The sequence below is a fragment of the Hyperolius riggenbachi genome, chromosome 10, assembly GCF_040937935.1.
Source record: "Hyperolius riggenbachi isolate aHypRig1 chromosome 10, aHypRig1.pri, whole genome shotgun sequence".
NCBI lineage: Eukaryota > Metazoa > Chordata > Amphibia > Anura > Hyperoliidae > Hyperolius > Hyperolius riggenbachi.
In genome coordinates this window covers 206,314,889-206,335,182 of record NC_090655.1, presented here as the reverse complement: position 1 = coordinate 206,335,182, position 20,294 = coordinate 206,314,889, and the positions used below count along the sequence as shown (strand labels likewise).

General features: G+C 45.6%; 1 protein-coding gene across 4 annotated transcripts in view; it reads left to right on the top strand.

Moving 5' to 3' along the window:
* LOC137536231 (membrane-spanning 4-domains subfamily A member 4D-like) overlaps positions 1-20,294 on the top strand; it is a 131,931-nt gene that overhangs the window by 32,439 nt on the left and 79,198 nt on the right. For all 4 annotated transcript variants that reach the window (XM_068258354.1, XM_068258356.1, XM_068258353.1 and 1 more), the window contains exons 3-4: positions 7,895-8,005; positions 17,183-17,239. In XM_068258354.1, the coding sequence (XP_068114455.1) occupies positions 7,895-8,005; positions 17,183-17,239 (168 nt within the window). The remainder of the gene's footprint in view (positions 1-7,894; positions 8,006-17,182; positions 17,240-20,294) is intronic.

Sequence of the window (20,294 nt, the reverse complement as noted above, 5' to 3'; positions counted from 1 at the left end):
CGATCGGTGTCAGCACACAGAGAGTATCTGATTATTGATGATCTGCAGTGTCACCAACAATACAGATGTATACCTGATTATTAGTGATCTGCAGAATCACCAATAATACAAGTATGGCTAACCTCTGGACACCTAATAAAGTGTAAGTGTTTGGGTGCAACCGTACTACAAAACTTTAATGAGGCCTCACCAGAGGGGCTGGTGAGGAATAACCAGTACACAGAATGTGTACTAACGAATAACCTCCAGCAAGCTGGAGAGACAATACTGAAAAGGCCGAATCTCCCGAGGGGCGGGCGATTCAGACTATACTGCAGACAAATGACCACCTGAGGTGCGGGTGAGTCAGACTGTGTCGCAACCTACGAGACACAGTAGTACTAAAATAACAGGTACCTGATGAGCAGGTAATTAAGGCTAAACTATAGCCTAGCAGAGCTGCTGAACCAGTGGAGCTGGCGCAGATAACACCTCACCAGTGGCGAGGGCCCACTAGCGAGTAGAAGGGTCAGACAGGCAAGGTTCGGCAACAGAGAGGTAAGTATCGGTACAGAATCGTGAGACGAGAGAGTAAACGGTAATCAGGCAGAGGTTCAGCAACAGAGAGGTAAGTATCGGTACAGAATCGTGAGACGAGAGACGAGAGAGTAAACGGTAATCAGGCAGAGGTTCAGCAACAGGTAGGCAGATAGGCGAAAGTACAGGATCAGAAGGCAGGATCAGAGTCAGAGGAAATAGCTAAGAGTCATACACAGGAGTTCAAACAGTAAGCAATATCCTAGTCTTGGTGTGAAATCCGTAGCATCAACACCAGGGATCTAGCCTAAGGTCTGCGCGCTAACACGCAAGTATTCACGACAACAGACAAAGTAGCAATGCAGCCCGGAGGCTTATGAAGCAGAGGAGACCTCACTGGCACGCCCCCCTCTCATCAGCCAATCCTGGGCGCCGTGGGTCTCCTCTGACGTCAGCCTACCAGCAGGTCAGCTGACTGGCTTCCTCCCCGCATAAAGGTCCCGTCTGTGTGCGCGCTATGGCAGCCCCCTGCACGGGAGAACGTTACGCCCTCTGCGTCCTGGACGCCGCACGGACGGATGGCCGCATGGAGGCAGCTGCGGCGGCTGTGCTGTTCGACGCAGCTGCCTCGTTTCTTACAGGTATATTACGAACATTTTTTTTTAAATTATAAGCTTGTAAATAGTGATGCACCTTTATTTCCAAATAAAATATTGGTGCCATACATTATGATAGAGACATAATTTAAATGGGTTAATAACCAGGACAAATGGGCAAATAAAATACATAGGTTTTAATTATGGTAGCATGTATTATTTTAAAGCTATAATGGCCGAAAACTGAGAAATGTTTTTTTTTTCATTTTTTTCTTAATATTCCTGTGAAAATGCATTTAGAAAATTTTTTTTTTTAGCAAAGAAAGCCTAATTGGTGGCGGGAAAAACAATATATAGATTAATTCATTGTGATAATTAGTGATAAAGTTATTGGCGAATGAATGGGAAGTGAACATTGCTCGGATGCATAAGGTGAAAAATACCCGTGGGCTGAAATGGTTAAAGCAAACCTGAACAGAAAATTAACAGTCAAAATAAACAAACTGTAACGATCAGTGATAGCTCAGCAGCAATACAAGTACCTGATTATATGGTGATCTGCAGTATCACCAATAATGCAGATACGAGACAATGACAAACTTTATTGCACAAGTGTGGTGATTGGTGCACACAGTAATCAGGAAGAATCCCTAAGCGATAGCCCTAGTGACTGAGGCTATCACCAGGAAGCGGGTGGTCGTACTAGCAAAGTCAGCAACGGATCGGACAGTGACGGTACAGAATGGTCAGGCAAATTGTAGTCAGTAAACAGGCGGGAGGTCGGCCACGGATCGGGCAGTAACAGTACAGAATCGTCAGGCAAATCGTAGTCTGTATATCAGGCACAGATTCGGCAGCAGATCAGATAGGCAGAAGTACAGAATCAATGGGCAGAGGCGAGGTCAGAGGTAGAGCAGAAGGTCATACACAGAAATATCAATACAGTAAAGCAATTATAATTATAGCTATCAAATAGTCCTAAACTAAGTGTGACTCCCCGGGTTCCTGCCGGATCAACACACCAGGATCGAACTAAAGGTCTGAGAGCTAGTACTGTGAGGTATTCGCAACAACAGACGAGGTACAAATGAAAAGAACTCCCATATATGCAGCAAGGGATTCAAACAGTGCCGCCCAAGCAGGGAGCCAATCAGAAGGTCCTAAACACAGAGCGACGTCAGCTGACCTCCCAGGATCAGCTGACATGTCTCCTCAGCCCATAAGTACGCCGCCGCTCAGCGCACGCGCGTACTATACTGGAGGAGTGTAATGTAGAGAGCCCTCTGCGTGGACTACGCAGAGGGGCTTGAGATGCTGTGGCGGTACCCGCCGCCATGTCAGAAGCGGATGCAGTGGTGGATGCGACCACACCGCCGCCATCCGCACGCTCAGAGCCGCTGAGCGTTACACAAACACACATCATACTTACCTCTAGTCTACTCATCAATCTTTTTCTCCTCTACTACGTCCTGTTTGTCCACTGTGATTGATGGAATTATTATCTGTTCTGCATTTTGAAAATGGTCATTGCCCCATAACTTTCTGGTCAGCACACTGTTATACTGTAATATCACCCACCTGAACAATAGAGAAACATATACATTATCTTGCTCATCAGTTGTCCTTTCAGTTATAACTGGCAGCAACTAATAGATAACTTACAGCAACTGATATTCTTCATTTCTGACAAAATCTGTCTAGTCAGAAATGCAAGGAATCCTTGTAAGAAGAAAATTGAGATTTTGAGAGGAACTGACGGTGAGGTAAGTATGTAATGTTTATTTGCAGGTACGTCATGTTTATTTAAAAAAAAAATACTCAGTTCAGGTTCACTTTAAGCAATTTTTGGACAATGGAGAGTGGGCTTTTTATGATTGGCAGTGCAATTGTATTTCTGTTTGTTTTACACAATTGTAGGTTGACTACTCTCTGTGCTCAATATATTGAAGGGGGTGTGGGTGGGGTTGTAGATTGGTGACACCCCCTGCTGCTCAATGTATCAGATCTGGGCTGGACTAAAAGAGCCACACTTCCCTTGCAATCAGCAATGAAAGGTGGGATGAGTATAGTAATTGCTATGCTGTCTCCCAGAAGTAAGTGCAGCAGGCTTAACCACCAGTGCCAGGAGCCAAAGTGGACCTGGATGGAAGTTCCAGCATCATGGCTGGATTTACCATAAGGCACTGTAGGCACGTGCCTACAGGTGCCTGATGGAAAGGCGGCTCACTCCCCTCCCTGAGTGACTCCCTCCCTCTTTCCCTCTGCAGAGTCCTGATGAGCGTGTAAATGAGAGGTTACTCACCCTGCTCTCTGCATTCTACTGACCAGATCTCCCTTCAGTCTGGGGCAGCTCTAGCTACTTAACACTGAGGTTCCTCTAGCCATCTAATACTTGGGGGCACCTCTGGCTACTTAATATTGAGGGTACTTCTGGCTACCTAATACTCAGGGGCACCTGTAGCTACATATGACAGTTAAGGGAGAAGTGACAGCTGGGACAGCCAGCACACTTGCGGTGCAGTTTGGTTTGGGATTCATGGAGGGCGAAGTGAAGGGTGTCAGGACACCTGTGCCTATAGGCTCCTGTGAGGTAAATCAGGGCTTGTCCAGCATAGCTTCTGAAGTGGAACATTTGGTGGTCATTTAGCCACTTCAGCCCGCAGGTGTTTTTACCTTCAGGACGGAAGCAATTTTCCCCTGTCAGCGCTCCACCCATTCATTTGCCAATAACTTTATCACTACTCATCAAATGTAAATGATCTATATCTTGTTTTTTTCGCCACAAATTAAGCTTTTTGCGAGCAATAAATGTTTTCAGTAATTACTTTATTTTCTATGCATTTTGAAGGCAATTACACACACAAAAAAAGAAAAAATACACTTTTTTCTCCAATTCCACCCCCTATAGTCTTAAAATAAGCAATGCTACTATACATAAAACCCACCCATTTTATTTGCCCATTAGTCTCGGCTATCACAACATTTAAATTATGTTCGTAGTACAATGTATGGCGACAATATATTATTTAGAAATAAAAGTATATTTTTTCTGTTTTTTTTTTTTTGTGTGTGTAACGATCGGTGTAACACAGAGGATCTGATTACCGGTGATCTGCAGTATCACTGGGAATACAGATATATACCAGATTATAGATGATCTGCAGTATCACCGATAATCCGATATACCAGCTAACCTCTGGACACCTGAGTAGAGTGAGGGTGTTTGGTGCAAACAGTAATATTTAGAGGACTGGGCCTCAGAGCAGTAAGGAGTACTGCCTAATTCCTTCTGGACTCTCCCGGAGGGAGGAGTCAGGCTGAGAGAAGGAACGACAGAACGAGAGTGACACTCAAGAGGGAGTGTCACTATCAGGACTGGGAACCGCCTCTAACAATAAGGTCGGTTCTCGAGGTCGGACAAGCCAGGTCGTAAACACACGGACAGATAAAGTACAGATTCAGAAGGCAGAGGCGAAGTCTAAAGTACAGGCAGGGTTCGGCAACAGGGTATCAGAAATATCGAGGTACAAAATCAGAAGGCAGATGCAGAGTCTAAGGACGATCCGGGATTCGGCAACAGAGTATCAGAATGACAAAGTACAGGATCAGAGTTCAGGAGAATGGTCAGGCAGGCAGAAGGTCATAACAGATAATCACAATCAAACTAGTAGTTTAAACTATCAGCAAATCTAGCTAAGTGTAGGATTACAGCTCCAGCTGGTCCCGGCACACTTTCGGATCTGACTTAGGTCTGAGTGCTACCACGTAGTGATCGCAGCGCCAGACAACGGGCAAGTGAACAGCCAGCAGTATATATACAAAAGGACTCTCCTGTACCTCCCCTAATTGCTGGACCAATGAGGATCGAAGGAAATGTCAGCTGACCCGCTCAGTCAGCTGACCTTCTTCTGGCTTCCATATAGGGCCTGCCTCTCTGCACGCGCGTGCGTCACTCTCAACCCTGGTGGACTATGAGTCCCAGCCACACCAGCACTGTCCCTGATGCCTGCCACGGGAGCTGCCGCACTGCACGCGGCGGCTTCTCCGCGTTCACCGATGTTTATGCGGCATGCGGCGGTTCCTCCACGCCGCGCCACCATGCAGGACGCAGAAGCAGCCGCCTTGCTCTGAGAGCAAGCGGCTGCTTTTCCGTGCTTTCTCACAGTGTGTGTCCCATCAATTGCTAACCCTTATCTACTCAAATTAATACAATTAAATCACTTCCAAAGCCCCCTCCCCCAGTTACCAAGCAAACAATTAAAAAACAAATAAACAACAACAAAAAATCCATTAATAGTTGCCTTAGGGACTTATCTTTTTTTAATATGTATGTCATGAGGGTATTTACAGTTATTTTTTTTTTTTATACAAAATCTGTGCAGGATAATTTCACTTTTTCGCCACTTGATGGTGATAAACACTCCTTGGTTTACAAGGAAGTGTTTTAACGTTAATGAAGTTAAAAAACATTCTTATGAATGAACATGGCCTCTGATCGGGGTCATGTCCATTCATCACTAGAGATGTCGCGAACGGTTCGCCTGCGAACGGTTCCAGGCGAACTTTGGGGGTTCGCGTTTGTCTGGACCATGCAAACTTTTGCGGAAGTTCGATTCGCCCCATAATGCACTATGAAGGTCAACTTTGACGCTCTGCATCACAGTCAGCAGGCACATTGTTGCCATCCAGGCTACACTAAGCCCTGGAGCCCCACCCCCCCTTATATAAGGCAGGCTTGCTGGCCATGACACTCACTCGTGTGCCTGCTGCAAATAGACAGACTAGGGAGAGCTGCTGCAGATTTTATCTCCTAGGGAAAGATTAGTTAGGCTCTTGGCTTGCTCCTGGCTGATTGTTATTGCTAAAATAGCACCCCTCAACAGCTCTTTTGAGAGCTCTAATGTTTTCCTGATGTGCTTATTTTTTGTGTGTTGCTCACTGACACTGACATTATACAGCCCTATCTGTTGCAGCTGGACCTTGGTAATTGTTATTACTGTGCCAGCCAGGTCCTGCCTAACTATCTATACTGGGACACCTACCTATGCCTACCTAACTACTGGGGCACCTACTTACCTATACGGGGACACCTACCTACCTACCTATACTAGGGGACGTACCTATGCCTACCTACCTATACTGGGACTCCTACCTATGCCTAGCTAACTACTGAGGCACCTACCTACCTATACTGGGACTCCTACCTATGCTTACCTACCTATACTGGGTCTCCTACCTATGCCTAGCTAACTACTGAGGCACCTACCTATGCCTACCTACCTATACTTGGACTCCTACTTATGCTTACCTACCTATACTGGGTCTCCTACCTATGCCTAGATAACTACTGAGGCACCTACCTACCTATACTGGGTCTCCTACCTATGCCTAGCTAACTACTGAGGCACCTACCTATGCCTACCTACCTATACTGGGACTCCTACCTATGCTTACCTACCTATACTGGGTCTCCTACCTATGCCTAGCTAACTACTGAGGCACCTACCTACCTATACTGGGTCTCCTACCTATGCCTAGCTAACTACTGAGGCACCTACCTATGCCTACCTACCTATACTGGGACTCCTACCTATGCTAACCTACCTATACTGGGTCTCCTACCTATGCCTAGCTAACTACTGGGACACCTACCTATTCCTACCTACCTATACCAGGTCTCCTACCTATGCCTAGCTAACAACTGAGGCACCTACCTATGCCTACCTACCTATACTGGGACTCCTACCTATGCCTACCTACCTATACTGGGTCTCCTACCTATGCCTAGCTAACTACTGGGACACCTAGCTATGCCTACCTACCAATACTGGAACTCCTACCTATGCCTACCTACCTACCTATACTGGGACTCCTACCTATGCCTACCTACATACAAGAAGATAATAAGGTCGTTGCTTCATTGTGGACAGACCAAATTTGATCAGCTTGACAGTCACTGTTGTTCTATCATTGAGCTACCACAGCCCGGCGACCATATGGGCTGGAAAACTGCCACGGCCTGCACTCTGGCCATGTTGCGCACCAGTCCAGCACGGCCGTCACTACGCAAACAGCTGTTTGCGGTGCATTACACGGTGAGTTTGGTGTGTCAGTGTGAAGCAGAACTCTAATTACACTCCCTGATTGATGCATACACATGCAAGATGTTTGAAAGCACTTTAGGCCTGCAATTTAGCATTCAATGTGATTTCTGCCCTTAAAACGCTGCTTTGCGTAAAATCCAGATTTTTCCCCGGGACTTTGGGCATGTATCCCACTCCGCCATGCCCCCCTCCAGGTGTTAGACCCCTTGAAACATCTTTTCCATCACTTTTGTGGCCAGCATAATTTTTTCTATTTTACAAAGTTCGCTTCCCCATTGAAGTCTATTGCGGTTCGGGAACTTTTACGCGAACCGAACCTTCCGCGGAAGTTTGCGAACGGGGTTTGCGAACCGAAAATCGGAGGTTCGCGACATCTCTATTCATCACAGGCATTGTAATTGGTTCAGAGAAGCTTTCTTTCTCTTCCCCAATCACTGACATGGAAAACTGATGTTGTGCGTGGGAATCCTCATCCAGTTTGCCTTTAGCTGCGCCTACCTGGACAAAAAGACTCGTCCAGATAGGCTTAAGTGGTTAAGGATAAATGATGAGAATAGGATGGATGGGGGTTACACTGTTGGGTTGGGAGGGGAAGAATGTATTTAAAACAAAAAATGTAGCTGGGCTTTAATACAGAACCAGCATGCTTAAATAAAATGACGTTCTTTTTCTCTGCAGATTGTGGTCATTGTTGCTGCCATCATAGAGGTTGGTCTAGGGATTGCACTGGCCTGCATTGCAAGTTCCATCACAGTGATAAGTGGAATACCATTCTGGGGTGCCATATTTGTAAGTACAGCTGTAATTTGTTAGATTTCTCTTGTCTACATTGATGCAGAAGAGCAGTGACGGGCAGCAACCAATCACAGAGGAGTTTTAATCAGGACTGCTGTTGACTGAAATATAAGTTGTTAAAGCAGACATATCAGCTGGACTTTATTTTTTCCACAGATCTATTTTTTTTTAATGAAGTAGATGAATCCTTAGTGCTTATTCTTGCATAGATAATTCAGTCAAGTGGGCTCCTTTAGACTGAAATCCCCACCGTAGTTCTTGTGTTGCCGGCCTGTACGACTCTCCAACCAACAAAGGGTTAATCCAGTGAGCCAATATTTGATCTGTGCAGTAGCACCATAGATCACTAGGGGCTTGATTCACAAAGCGGTGCAAAGTGTTTGCACGCCAGTGAAAAGCCCCTTATCACGCCTAAACTCACTTTAGGCATGATAAGAAGCAACTCGCGCAAATTTTCCGCGCGCAACCACGCACGCGCGCGCAGCGGCCCCCGCTTCGCCCAAAGCTCCCATTAAGCCCTATGGGACTTTGCGCGCGCACGTACGCGCGGAAACTTCGCGCGAGTTAGAGCACAAAGCGGTGATAACTTTGCTGGTGCAAAGGTTATCACGCCTAAAGTCTTTTAGGCGTGATAACTGAGTTATCACCGCTTTGTGAATCAAGCCCTATGTCTGCTGCACCCAATAACTGCTGGACTACAGAGTATTCACTGTCAAAAAAAAAAGTAACAGAACCAAGCAGAAGGGCGACGCATGCTGCTTCATTCCCCTCAGCCCCTCCTCTAGCCAACAGCACATGCTCAGATCTCTAACAGCAACAATGTTCAGCAGAGGTGGGTGGGGCTACGCAACACCCTGCGTGTTTGCTGGTCATCTTACTACACATAGCGGCATATGAAGGTGTGGATATGTTGAACTGTGTAGTGACGCTACTAGCACACAAATGGGTTGCCGTAAAGCCTTCTACACCCATATTGACCACAGCTCCCAAATGTCCCAATTTCAAACTGACACATCCCATGCCATCAAGCAGTATAACCGCATTATATTGCCATGCCATCTACAGGCCAGAAGTATGAACACCACACCTTGCATACTACAAAGAGTTCATAAGCAAAGAATGAATTTCATTAGTCCTTTCGATTGTCATTAGTAGAATTGAAAATATTGATTTAAAGAATGGGAATAATGTTTAAAGTCAATAAAACATATTTTTAGTAGTACAGACTAACCAGCAAGCTCATGGTGAACCAGAACTCATTGGCGTGTGTAAGGGGTTACAATGGTCCAAAAAGCCCCCTTACTAAAATGCCATGGAAAACAAGTTTGTTAAAACAGAAAGTATTTGCAATGATTCAGGTTGGAGTGAGCTCCGAGATGTCTCCCAGTGCATCACTGCTAAAAAATGCAAATCAAGCATTGTCGTCCTTAGAAGCTAAACCCACCTCCAGATCTGCTGGAATGCAATGGTGTGTCAGCTTGTTAATTGTACAGAGCCACAATAATCCAACATGCATACAGACTGTTTTGGATTGATCCTCATCAGTGCATCATTGCATTCCAGCGGATCTGGAGGTGTGTTTAGCTTCTAGGGACGATAATGGTTGATTTGAATTTTTCAGCAGTGATGCACCAGGAGACATGATGTCGGAGCTCACTCCAACGTGAATTATCGCAAATACTTTCTATTTTAAGAAAGCAAACTTTTGTTTTCCATAGCATTTTAGTAAGGGGGCTTTTTGGACCATTGTAGCCCCTTACACACTCCAATGAGTTCTGGTTGACCATGAGCTTGCTGGTTAGTCTATACCACTGGGTGTTTCCATTCCTACTTCATAGAGCCACATTAATCCATGCCATGCACTGATGAGGAGCAATCAATCTGAAACAGTTTGTATGCATGTTGGATTATTGTGGCTCTGTACAATTAGCAAGCTGACATTGCATTCCAGCAGATCTGGAGCTAGCCCCAACTGGACAAAATGGGCGTGGCCACAAATCAGAATGTGGTCATGGTCATAGGTGGAGTTAAACATTATTTAGATAGCTATATGTGCCCAGGGATGCTCATCCGGCTACACGGGTAAACCCGGGTACCCGACCATTTTTACGCTATCTGGGTCGGATCCAGATCCAGATACCTGGGCCAATATCTGGATAGCTCTATGCGGGTATCTGGCCGCATAACCCGGATACCCGCGGGTACCCGCGGATATCCGGATCTGGGTACTGTAACATGGGAGATGATGTCATTGAGCCAATCAGAGGGCTCCCAGCCAATCAGAGGGCTCCCAGCAGAAGCCCTAGCAACCAATCACAGAGGGGAACTCTGGCCAGCCCCACCTGACCTCATTGAGCCAATCAGAGGCCTCCCAGCCTAATCCCTGGCACCCAATCACAGAAGGGAACCCTGGCCAGCCCCCTTGTGCAATAAGGAGGGCTGGCATGATGAGACAGATCGCCCTTGCTTGTGTGTCTGGCAGGCCACTGACAGACTTGCTCCAGTGCTGTTGGCTTAGCAAGTGCTGCCTGTATACACTGATAAACCTAAAGCTTTGAGTGCTTAACACCTTCACTACACTATTGTTCTATTGTTTTTTTTTTTTAGCTAGCTAGTGTAATTGTTTGATTTCATTCACTCAGTTAGGTCCTGTCTGTGTCTGTGTGTGCTGTGCAGGCCAGCAGTACAGTATAGGTTAGGGGAAAGGATTACTGTGTTATTGTATTGTATTATATAGTTAGTTAGTTAGTACTGCAGTTAGTTGTTAGAGAGAGTAGTACTGTGTTAGCTTACTACAGATTACTGCAGTGCTGCTGTGCTGAGCATTGTCAGTGTGACAGATAGACAGATAGTGTGCACTGTCTGTCCTCTACTCTGCGGTCTGTCACTCCGTGCTGATTTGATTTAAAGTCCAACCGCGATTCCATTAAAGTAAAAGTAGCCCACATCATCTGGTGACATCATCACGTATAAGTTGTACTATGTCTGCTGGCACCGGCAGCCGGGGAAGGGGCAGCAAGGGCAAGAGGACAGGGAGCAACATTACGGCCACCCTCAGAAGGTCTGCCGTGTCAGTGTCGACCCCAGCGGGCAGCCTACCCTCAGTCAGCGAGCTTTTCACTCCAGGCGCCACGATTGAACTCAGGGCTGTTAGCCGCAAGGAGTTTGAGGAGGATGTTCTGGGTTTTGCGGAGGGGGGGGGTATGATGTTGATGATGGGATGAAGGACCGTGACTACCATCCACAGGATGGGGATGTCAGCTCTGACTCAGAGGAGGAGGATGCATCGGTGGGTTTGGCACGGAGGATCAGCATTGCAGACAGTGGCCTTGGAATGCGGGACCCACCAAATCCTTGTGCCGCTACCACCAGCCGCACCACTCAACCGCCACAGGGAGAAAAGCCGCAGCATCTCATTCAGGCCGCAGGGGAATCTTCACCTCCCCAATCTGGCGGTTTTTCACTCTGCCCTCATTGGACAGCAAGTTTGCCATATACAATGTGTGCAAACTACAGATGAGCAGAGGTTGTGACCCCTACAAGTATGGCACCTCCAGCTTCATCACCCATCTGGCCAAAAAACATGTTGTTGAGCATGAGGAGTTCAAGAGGCTGAAGCAAGCTGGCGCTGGCTCCCACTGCCACGGTGCCACAGGCCACTGCTGCTGATACCACCACCTATATTCAACCCAAAACACAATTGCGGTGTCATTTTTTTGGAGGTGTCTGGGCTGAAAACTGTCATGTCCCAGTTGTGCGATTTGACTTTGGACACAATGTGGGCTGCACGACCGCTGTCTGGAACCTAGTCCTGATGTTAATTGACAGCAGCTTTTTTTTTTTTTTTTTCATTTTATGTCCACCAAATAATAAATTAGTGTTACCTTTAAAAAAACATGATGCAACATGCATCATTTACCCTAAAAACCCTTTTTAAAGCTATTTAAAGGGCACTTCCAGTTTTTCTATCCAGATACCCGAATACGTCGGGTACCCGCGGGTAATTTGGTCGGATACCCGAATTCACTCGGGTATCCGCAAGGTCGTATCTGGGTACCCGAATCGGATCCAGATATCTGGGTATCCGGATCCGGGCGGGTGTTAAAAAGTACTACCCGAGCAACCCTATATGTGCCCCCTTACCTCATTCAGATAGCCAGATGTGCCCCCTTTAAAAAGCCAAATGTGTGCCCTTTTAGTTAGCCAGATGTGCCCCCCTTCACCCTGTTTAGATAGCCATATGTGCCCCCTTAAGATAGCCCTATTCAGCTTCTGTTAACACTTTTGCAGAGGGAGGGAGAGAAGCAGGGGCACTTTGGGCAGCCAGCGAGCCACCTCTCTATATGACTATTTAGGAATTAAGCTCTTGCCCAACATAGAAGAGCTATTTAAGCCTAACTTTGGATCTCGGACTGGAGTGTGTAGAAACTCTACGGAAAATTGGGAAAGGAACTATTTTAAAATATTAGGCAGAATCTCGATTATAAAGATGATGATCTTGCCCAAACTGCTCTTTAGGTTGCAAAACTTGCCTATCACTATTCTTGTTTCAAGGTTTCAAAAATGCCAAGCAGTCCTAAATACTGTATCTTCTGGCATATAAGACTTTTTAATAATACTTTTCAACCCAGGAAAATCCTCTCAAAAGTTTGGGGTTGTCTTATACGCCAGGTGACATTTCATGGGTCGGGTGCTGAAACTTATGAGCCGGACTGGAGAATCTGCGGTTGCCGCATATGGTGGGGGGAGCTCAAAAATGTCTGCAGCTGCATTCCCCACCATGTGCGGCAACCGTATGAAAGCAGCAAGGGTAGTGCTGTACAAGTATAGTAGAAGAAAATCCACTCACCAGGGTTCGTGGAAAGAAGTCACTTAACGCGGTCCCATTGACGAGATGAGGGGGCACCACACTAGGAAGGTGTAAGTGAAGGGCGGAGCAAGCTGCAGGTGTCGGATGCCTGGGGTATGGAAAAAAGAGATAGAGCGGCACTGTGCCCATAAAAACACGCCTCTTTCACCCATCTAGCCTGCCCTTGTATCCTATTACCATATCTCCTTTTTTGTTTCTCAGATCTGAGCGGCAAAGAAGGTTATACAATACAAGGGCGGGCCAGATGGGTGAAAGAGGCGTGTTTGTGCTACCGCTCTGATAGTCTTGGAGACAGGGATAGCTGACCAATCCAAGCAGGCTTTTTATACAACAGCCAGCCAATCGCCGGTAAGGTACATCGCTTGCCGTGATTGGCTGATTTTTGTATACTGGGTACCACATACAGTACAGCACCAGTCTCTGTACCTGTTTATACGGTATAGTACCAGTACATACAGTACGGTATACAAATGTCCAACAGTCGAGGGGTAGTCTTATATAAAGGGTTAGTGTTGCTCGGATAGTGCTTTTTAAAATCTGAATTGACCCCAATCCGGATACCTAGATATCCGGTTCAGATATCCGAATCCGGCCTTTTAGATATCCGAGTGAACGCGGATATCCGGTCGCATTATCCGCGGATATCTGGCCTATTCGAATATCTGGATAGAAAAACCGGAAGTGCCCTTTAAATAGCTTTAAAAGGGGTTTTGAGGGTAAATGAGGCATGTATCATCATTATTTTGCAAAGGAAAACACTAATTGATGATGTGGGGATTTCGAATCCCCCCCCCCCCCCAAAAAAAAAGACTGTCAATTAACATTAGGCCTGGATTCCAGACAGCGGTCGTGCAGCCCACATTGTGTCCAAAGTCCAACCGCACAACTGGGACATGACAGTTTTCAGTCAAGACACCTCCAAAAAATGATGCTGCAATTTTGTTTTGGGTTAAATATAGGTGGTATCAGTGGCCTGTGGCACCCTGTCCTGGCGGTGGGAGCTGCACAGGCAGCAGGAGCAGGGCAATGCAGCAGCAGCAGGTGTAACGTGTGCCAGGAGCATGACGGACGTGGTACGTGGCACTTGGCAAGTGCCACGTGCCAAGTGCCACGTGCCACGTGCCAAGTGCCACGTGCCAAGTGCAGAGTGACAGACAGCAGAGGAGAAGACACTAGTGCACACTAACACATTAATGAATTAACAATAGTGGAGTGATAGTGAAGGGGTTAATCACTGAGCTTATCACTGTGTACAGCCCTTGGCCCAGCAGCAGCACTGCAGCTGTGCAGCACACACTCTAACGGTCACACTATGAGACATCAGTCAAGCTTATTAACGATTACTATATAGTGAAGGGGTTAATCAATGAACAGCTTTATAACTGTGTACAGGCAGCCCTTGCTAGGCCATCAGCACTGCAGCATGTCTCTCAGGAAGCATTCAGCAAGCCAGAACGATCTGTCTCATCATGGCAGCCCTCCTTATTATACAAGGGGGGCTAGCCAGTGTTCCTTTCTGTGATTGGGTGACAAGGCTTAGGCTAGAAGGCCTCTGATTGGCTCAATGAGGTCAGGTGGGGCTGGCCAGGGTTCCCCTCTGTGATTGGTTGCTAGGGCTTCTGCTGGGAGCCCTCTGATTGGCTCCAGGACGTCATCACCTTAGTTACAGTATTTCGGATCCGGATATCCGCAGATATCCGGGTCATGCGTCAAACTATCCACAGATAGCTATCCGGATTTCTATAGCTATCCGGGATCCGGATTCTGACCCGGATAGCGTAAAAAATGGTCGGATATCCGGGTTACTCGGATATCCGGAATCTGGATGAGCATCACTGTAAAGAGTATAACCCAAAATGTATATTTTACCTGGAAAAGTTGTGGATCATCTTATACAGTAATTTTATATGTAAAGGTAAGAGCAAGAATTGCCCATAGTGATGCAGAGGAAGCCTTTTCTCTACCCACAGCACAAACAGAGCAGCTTGAGGTATGCTAAAGCACATTTGGAGAAGCCAGCTTCATTTTGGAATAAGGTGCTGTGGACTGCTGAAACTAAAATTGAGTTATTTGGGCAGGGACTGGGAATCTCCCTGAACTACAGTATTAGCTCTCTATTGGTCCTGTGATCATAATAATTACTTCCATAGATACTTTGAATAGTGGTAATCATAAACCAACTGCTCCCCATCCCCTTCTTGCACCTCTGCCACTGTAGTTGCCATTGACTGGTTTTGGTGCGCTGTATCAATTGTTATGTATAGAGTGCTTGGGGGCCCCAATGTAAAACTTGCATCGGGGCCCGCAGCTCCTTAGCTACGCCACTGACTTTACACAAGGAGATGCTGTATGCAAAGGAAGCCTTTTCTATGCCCACAGCACACAGGGCCTCTTGAGGAATGCTAAAGCACATTTGGGCAAGCCAGATAAATTTTGGAACAAGGTGCTGTGGACTGCCGAAACAAAAAAATGAGTTATTTGGGCATAACAAGGGGCATTACGCATGGAGGAAAAACACAGCATTTCAAGTAAAACACCTGCTACCTACAGTAAAATATGGTGGTGGTTCCATCATGCTGTTGGGCTGTGTGGCCAGTGCAGGGACTGGAACACCTGGTGCTGGTTATTATAAGACCCCCACCACCACCACCCAACTCCCCTCCCCCCTCCAACAAAAAAAAGGAGCGAGTGTGGCATACTAAGCGTGCCACGGTGGGTAATGCCAGGTATAGGTGCTCTCTGTATAGTAAAGTGGGCAGCATTTCACCAGAAATTAATCGTAAAGTGGGCAGCATTTCACCAGAAATTAATCGTAAAGTGGGCAGCATTTCACCAGAAATTAATCGTAAAGTGGGCAGCATTTCACCAGAAATTAACAGAAAGAGAGCAGCATTTCGCCATACAATAATCATAAAGAGAGCAGCATTTCACCAGAAATCATAAAGTGGGCAGCATTTCACCAGAAAATAATCATAAAATGGGCAGCATTTCACCAGAAAATCATAAAGTGGGCAGCATTTCACCAGAAAATAATTGTAAATTGGGCAGTATTTCACCATAAAATAATCGTAAAGAGAGCAGCATTTAACCATAAAATAATCGTAAAGTGGGCAGCATTTCACCATAAAATAATCGTAAAGAGAGAAGCATTTCACCATAAAACAATCATAAGGGCCCATTCACACTTGTGCATTTTCAGAGCGATTTCAGCTTTGCTGAAAATCGCTAGCGATTTGAAAAACGTGTGCACAATGAAAGTGTATGGAAGTGCTCTCATCTAAGCGTTTAGCAATTTGCTGAAACGCAAACACGTTGCATGCAGCGTTTTCTGAGCGATTCTGGAGCGATTAACGATTCAATAAAAGTATTTGAATTGAACTAGAAATCGCAAAACGCTAATCGCTGGAAAAACGGTCTCTATACCGTGAAAAATCGCTAGGAAAAAACGCCAGAAAAATGCTCAGCATTTTGCGTTAGCGTTTAGCTATTTCTAGTGTGAATGGGCCCTAAAGAGAGCAGCATTTCACTAGAAATCATAAAGTGGGCAGCATTTCACCAGCAAATAATCGTTATGTGGGCAGCGTTCACCAGAAAATAATCGCTATGTGGTGAGCATTCACCAGAAAATAATCGTTATGTGCGCAGCATTCACCAGAAAATAATCGCTATGTGCGCAGCATTCACCAGAAAATAATCGTTATGTGCGCAGCATTCACCAGAAAATAATTGCTATGTGTGCAGCATTCACCAGAAAATAATCATTATGTGCGCAGCATTCACCAGAAAATATTTGTTATGTGGGGAGCATTCACCAGAAAATAATCGCTATGTGCGCAGCATTCACCAGAAAATAATCGTTATGTGGGCAACAGTCACCAGAAAATAATCGTTATGTGCGCAGCATTCACCAGAAAATAATTATGTGGGCAACAGGAGGCCATTGTTTACTGTACTTGTGAGAATATTTTCATAACAATTGCTCATGTTTATGTTGTTCGTCGCCAACTGGTCTGGCCTCTGCACTGGATATCTCTGATACAGCCTTGGGAGTTCCAGTACAATGTTCTCATGAAAATCAGAACTGTCTTTATTTATCTCTAAGAGAAATTCTCCTTAAAGGGCGATTCTGCACATCAAGTCTTTTAACTAACTCAGTTAAAGTAACTGAGGCCTACGAATTCAAGCATATAATACTTAAATTCAGCATATAATACTTAAAAAACAGAATGTAATTAAGCAATGTATTACTAATTTTGGTAAATACAGTACATGTTTTATTCATAACTTATTATTATTTGCAGTATATTATTGCTGGATCTTTGACAATTGCAGCTCAGAAAAAGCCCAATATCTGCTTGGTAAGTTATTAAACCGTTATATTTAATTTATCACATATGGGGACATCTTTACTGCTGGCAAGGTGCATCACTATGGGATGTTTGTTTTGTTGTGCAATGAACAGAAACACCTGGCCTCCCAGAATGCTCTGGGGCAGAAGGCTGTGTGGTCTCATAGCCTTGGCTAAGCATCACTAGGAGGGCGGGGTTACATATCAGGGCCTCAGCCCACTAATGCAGTTGTCTACTTCTGTCCGCTTTTCAGCACCTGTAACATTGAATTGTTGCTGAAAAGTGGACACAACAAACAGAAATATTGACATAAAAATAGGTATCCTGAATAATGTATGAAATGATACTAGGGGCTCGAAGGGTGCTAGCTCAGTTAGCACGCCCAAAGCTTTTATTGATCGCGCGCAAAGTTTAGTGCTGCACGTGCGAAACGTCGCACCGGGTGCGAATAAACGTTGCCTAAAACAACGTTTTGCGCGAACCGCACATCGCTAAACTTTGCGCGCTATGTTAGCACGGAAAACTTTGCACGTCCTAAAGGGCTTTAGGTGTGCTGAGGGGCTTTTAGGCATTTTGTAAATCAAGCCCTATATGTCTTTATGGTTTCTCTTTCGGAAGCTTTTCACACTAAGCCAGACCTTGTACCTAACTTTAAACATTACCTAACAACTGTAATTCATCCCTGAAACTAACCTATGACCTATTGTCATCGTAAAGTAACACAATATTATTACCTAACCCTACTAGTTAAACCTACACCAACTGTAACCTGAAATTAAAGGATTACTGTAGGGGGCAAAGGGGTAAAAAGAATCTGATCCCTTGCAGACGTTCTGTGCCCACGCAGCCACTCGCTGATTCTCCTGTACCCGCCGCCGGTTAACTCCTGAAATTTGCCGCTGCGTGGCCTTCTCCTCACTACCGCTGATTTCACGGGAGTGTACTGCGCAAGTGCAGTACGGCCTGCCCCTGCACAGTACACTCCTGGGGACATCAGCGGGAGTGCAGAGAAGGCTGTGCAGGCGCAGTGGTTTGCGACTTTAAAGTTGCAAATTCCGGAAGAAATTGGTAGCGGGGACCGGAACATCGGCGAGTGGCTACACGGGTACAGGACATCTGCGGGGAACCATTAGAAGCCCCAGGTAAGATCAACTGTTTTCACCGCTTTGCCCCCTACAGTAATCCTGGACCTGGACCCTAATCTCTCCTGATGCCCTTTACTAACCTGGGAAATAAATGATAACTACAAGGATGAAGAATCACACTAATTAACTCCCCATTGCTTTTGCTCAATCTATTTTACAGTGGCTTGCAAAAGTATTCGGCCCCCTTGAAGTTTTCCACATTTTGTCATATTACTGCCACAAACATGAATCAATTTAATTGGAATTCCACGTGAAAGACCAATACAAAGTGGTGTACACGTGAGAAGTGGAAGGAAAATCATACATGATTCCAAACATTTCTTACAAATCAATAACTGCAAAGTGGGGAGTGCGTAATTATTTAGCCCCCTTTTGTCTGAGTGCAGTCAGTTGCCCATAGACAAGGCATGGGCAAACTCGGCCCTCCAGCTGTTATGGAACTACAAGTCCCACAATGCATTTGCCTTTATGAGTCATGACTGTGGCTTTCAGACTCCTGCAATGCATAGTGGGACTTGTAGTTCCTTAACAGCTGGAGGGCCAAGTTTGCCCATGCCTGCCATAGACATTGCCTGATGAATGCTAATGGCTAAGTAGAGTGCACCTGTGTGTAATCTAATGTCAGTACAAATACAGCTGCTCTGTGACGACCTCAGAGGTTGTCTAAGAGAATATTGGGAGCAACAACACCATGAAGTCCAAAGAACACACCAGACAGGTCAGGGATAAAGTTATTGAGAAATTTAAAGCAGGCTTAGGCTACAAAAAGATTTCCAAAGCCTTCAACATCCCACGGAGCACTGTTCAAACGATCATTTAGAAATTGAAGGAGTATGGCACAACTGTAAACCTACCAAGACAAGGCCGTCCACCTAAACTCACAGGCCAAACAAGGAGAGCGCTGATCAGAAATGCAGTCAAGAGGCCCATGGTGACTCTGGACGAACTGCAAAGATCTACAGCTCAGGTGGGGGAATCTGTCCATAGTCATGCACTGCGCAAAATTGGCCTTTATGGAAGAGTGGCAAGAAGAAAGCCATTGTTAACAGAAAAGCATAAGAAGTCCCATTTGCAGTTTGCCACAAGCCATGTGGGGGACACAGCAAACATGTGGAAGAAGGTGCTCTGGTCAGATGAGACCAAAACTGAACTTTTTGGCCAAAATGCAAAACGCTATTTGTGGCAGAAAATACACTGCACATCACTCTGAACACACCATCCCCACTGTCAAATATGGTGGTGGCAGTATCATGTTCTGGGGGTGCTTCTCTTCAGCAGGGACAGGGAAGCTGGGCAGAGTTGATGGGAAGATGGATGAAGCCAAATACAGGGCAATCTTGGAAGAAAACCTCTTGGAGTCTGCAAAAGACTTGAGACTGGGGCGGAGGTCCACCTTCCAGCAGGACAACAACCCTAAACATAAAGCCAGGGCAACAATGGAATGGTTTAAAACAAAACATATCCATGTGTTAGAATGGCCCAGTCAAAGTCCAGATCGAAATCCAATCGAAAATCTGTGGCAAGATCTGAAAACTGCTGTTCACAAACACTGTCCATCGAATCTGACTGAGCTGGAGCTGTTTTGCAAAGAAGAATGGGCAAGGATTTCAGTCTCTAGATGTGCAAAGCTGGTAGAGACATACCCTAAAAGACTGCCCGCTGTAATTGCAGCAAAAGGTGGTTCTACAAAGTATTGACTCAGGGGGGCTGAATAATTATGCACACCCCATTTTGCAGTTATTCATTTGTAAAAAATGTTTGGAATCATATATGATTCTCGTTCCACTTCTCACGTGTACACCACTTTCTATTGGTCTTTCACATGGAATTCCAATGAAATTGATTCATGTTTGTGACAGTAATGTGACAAAATGTGGAAAACTTCAAGGGGGCGAATACTTTTGCAAGCCACTGTAGTT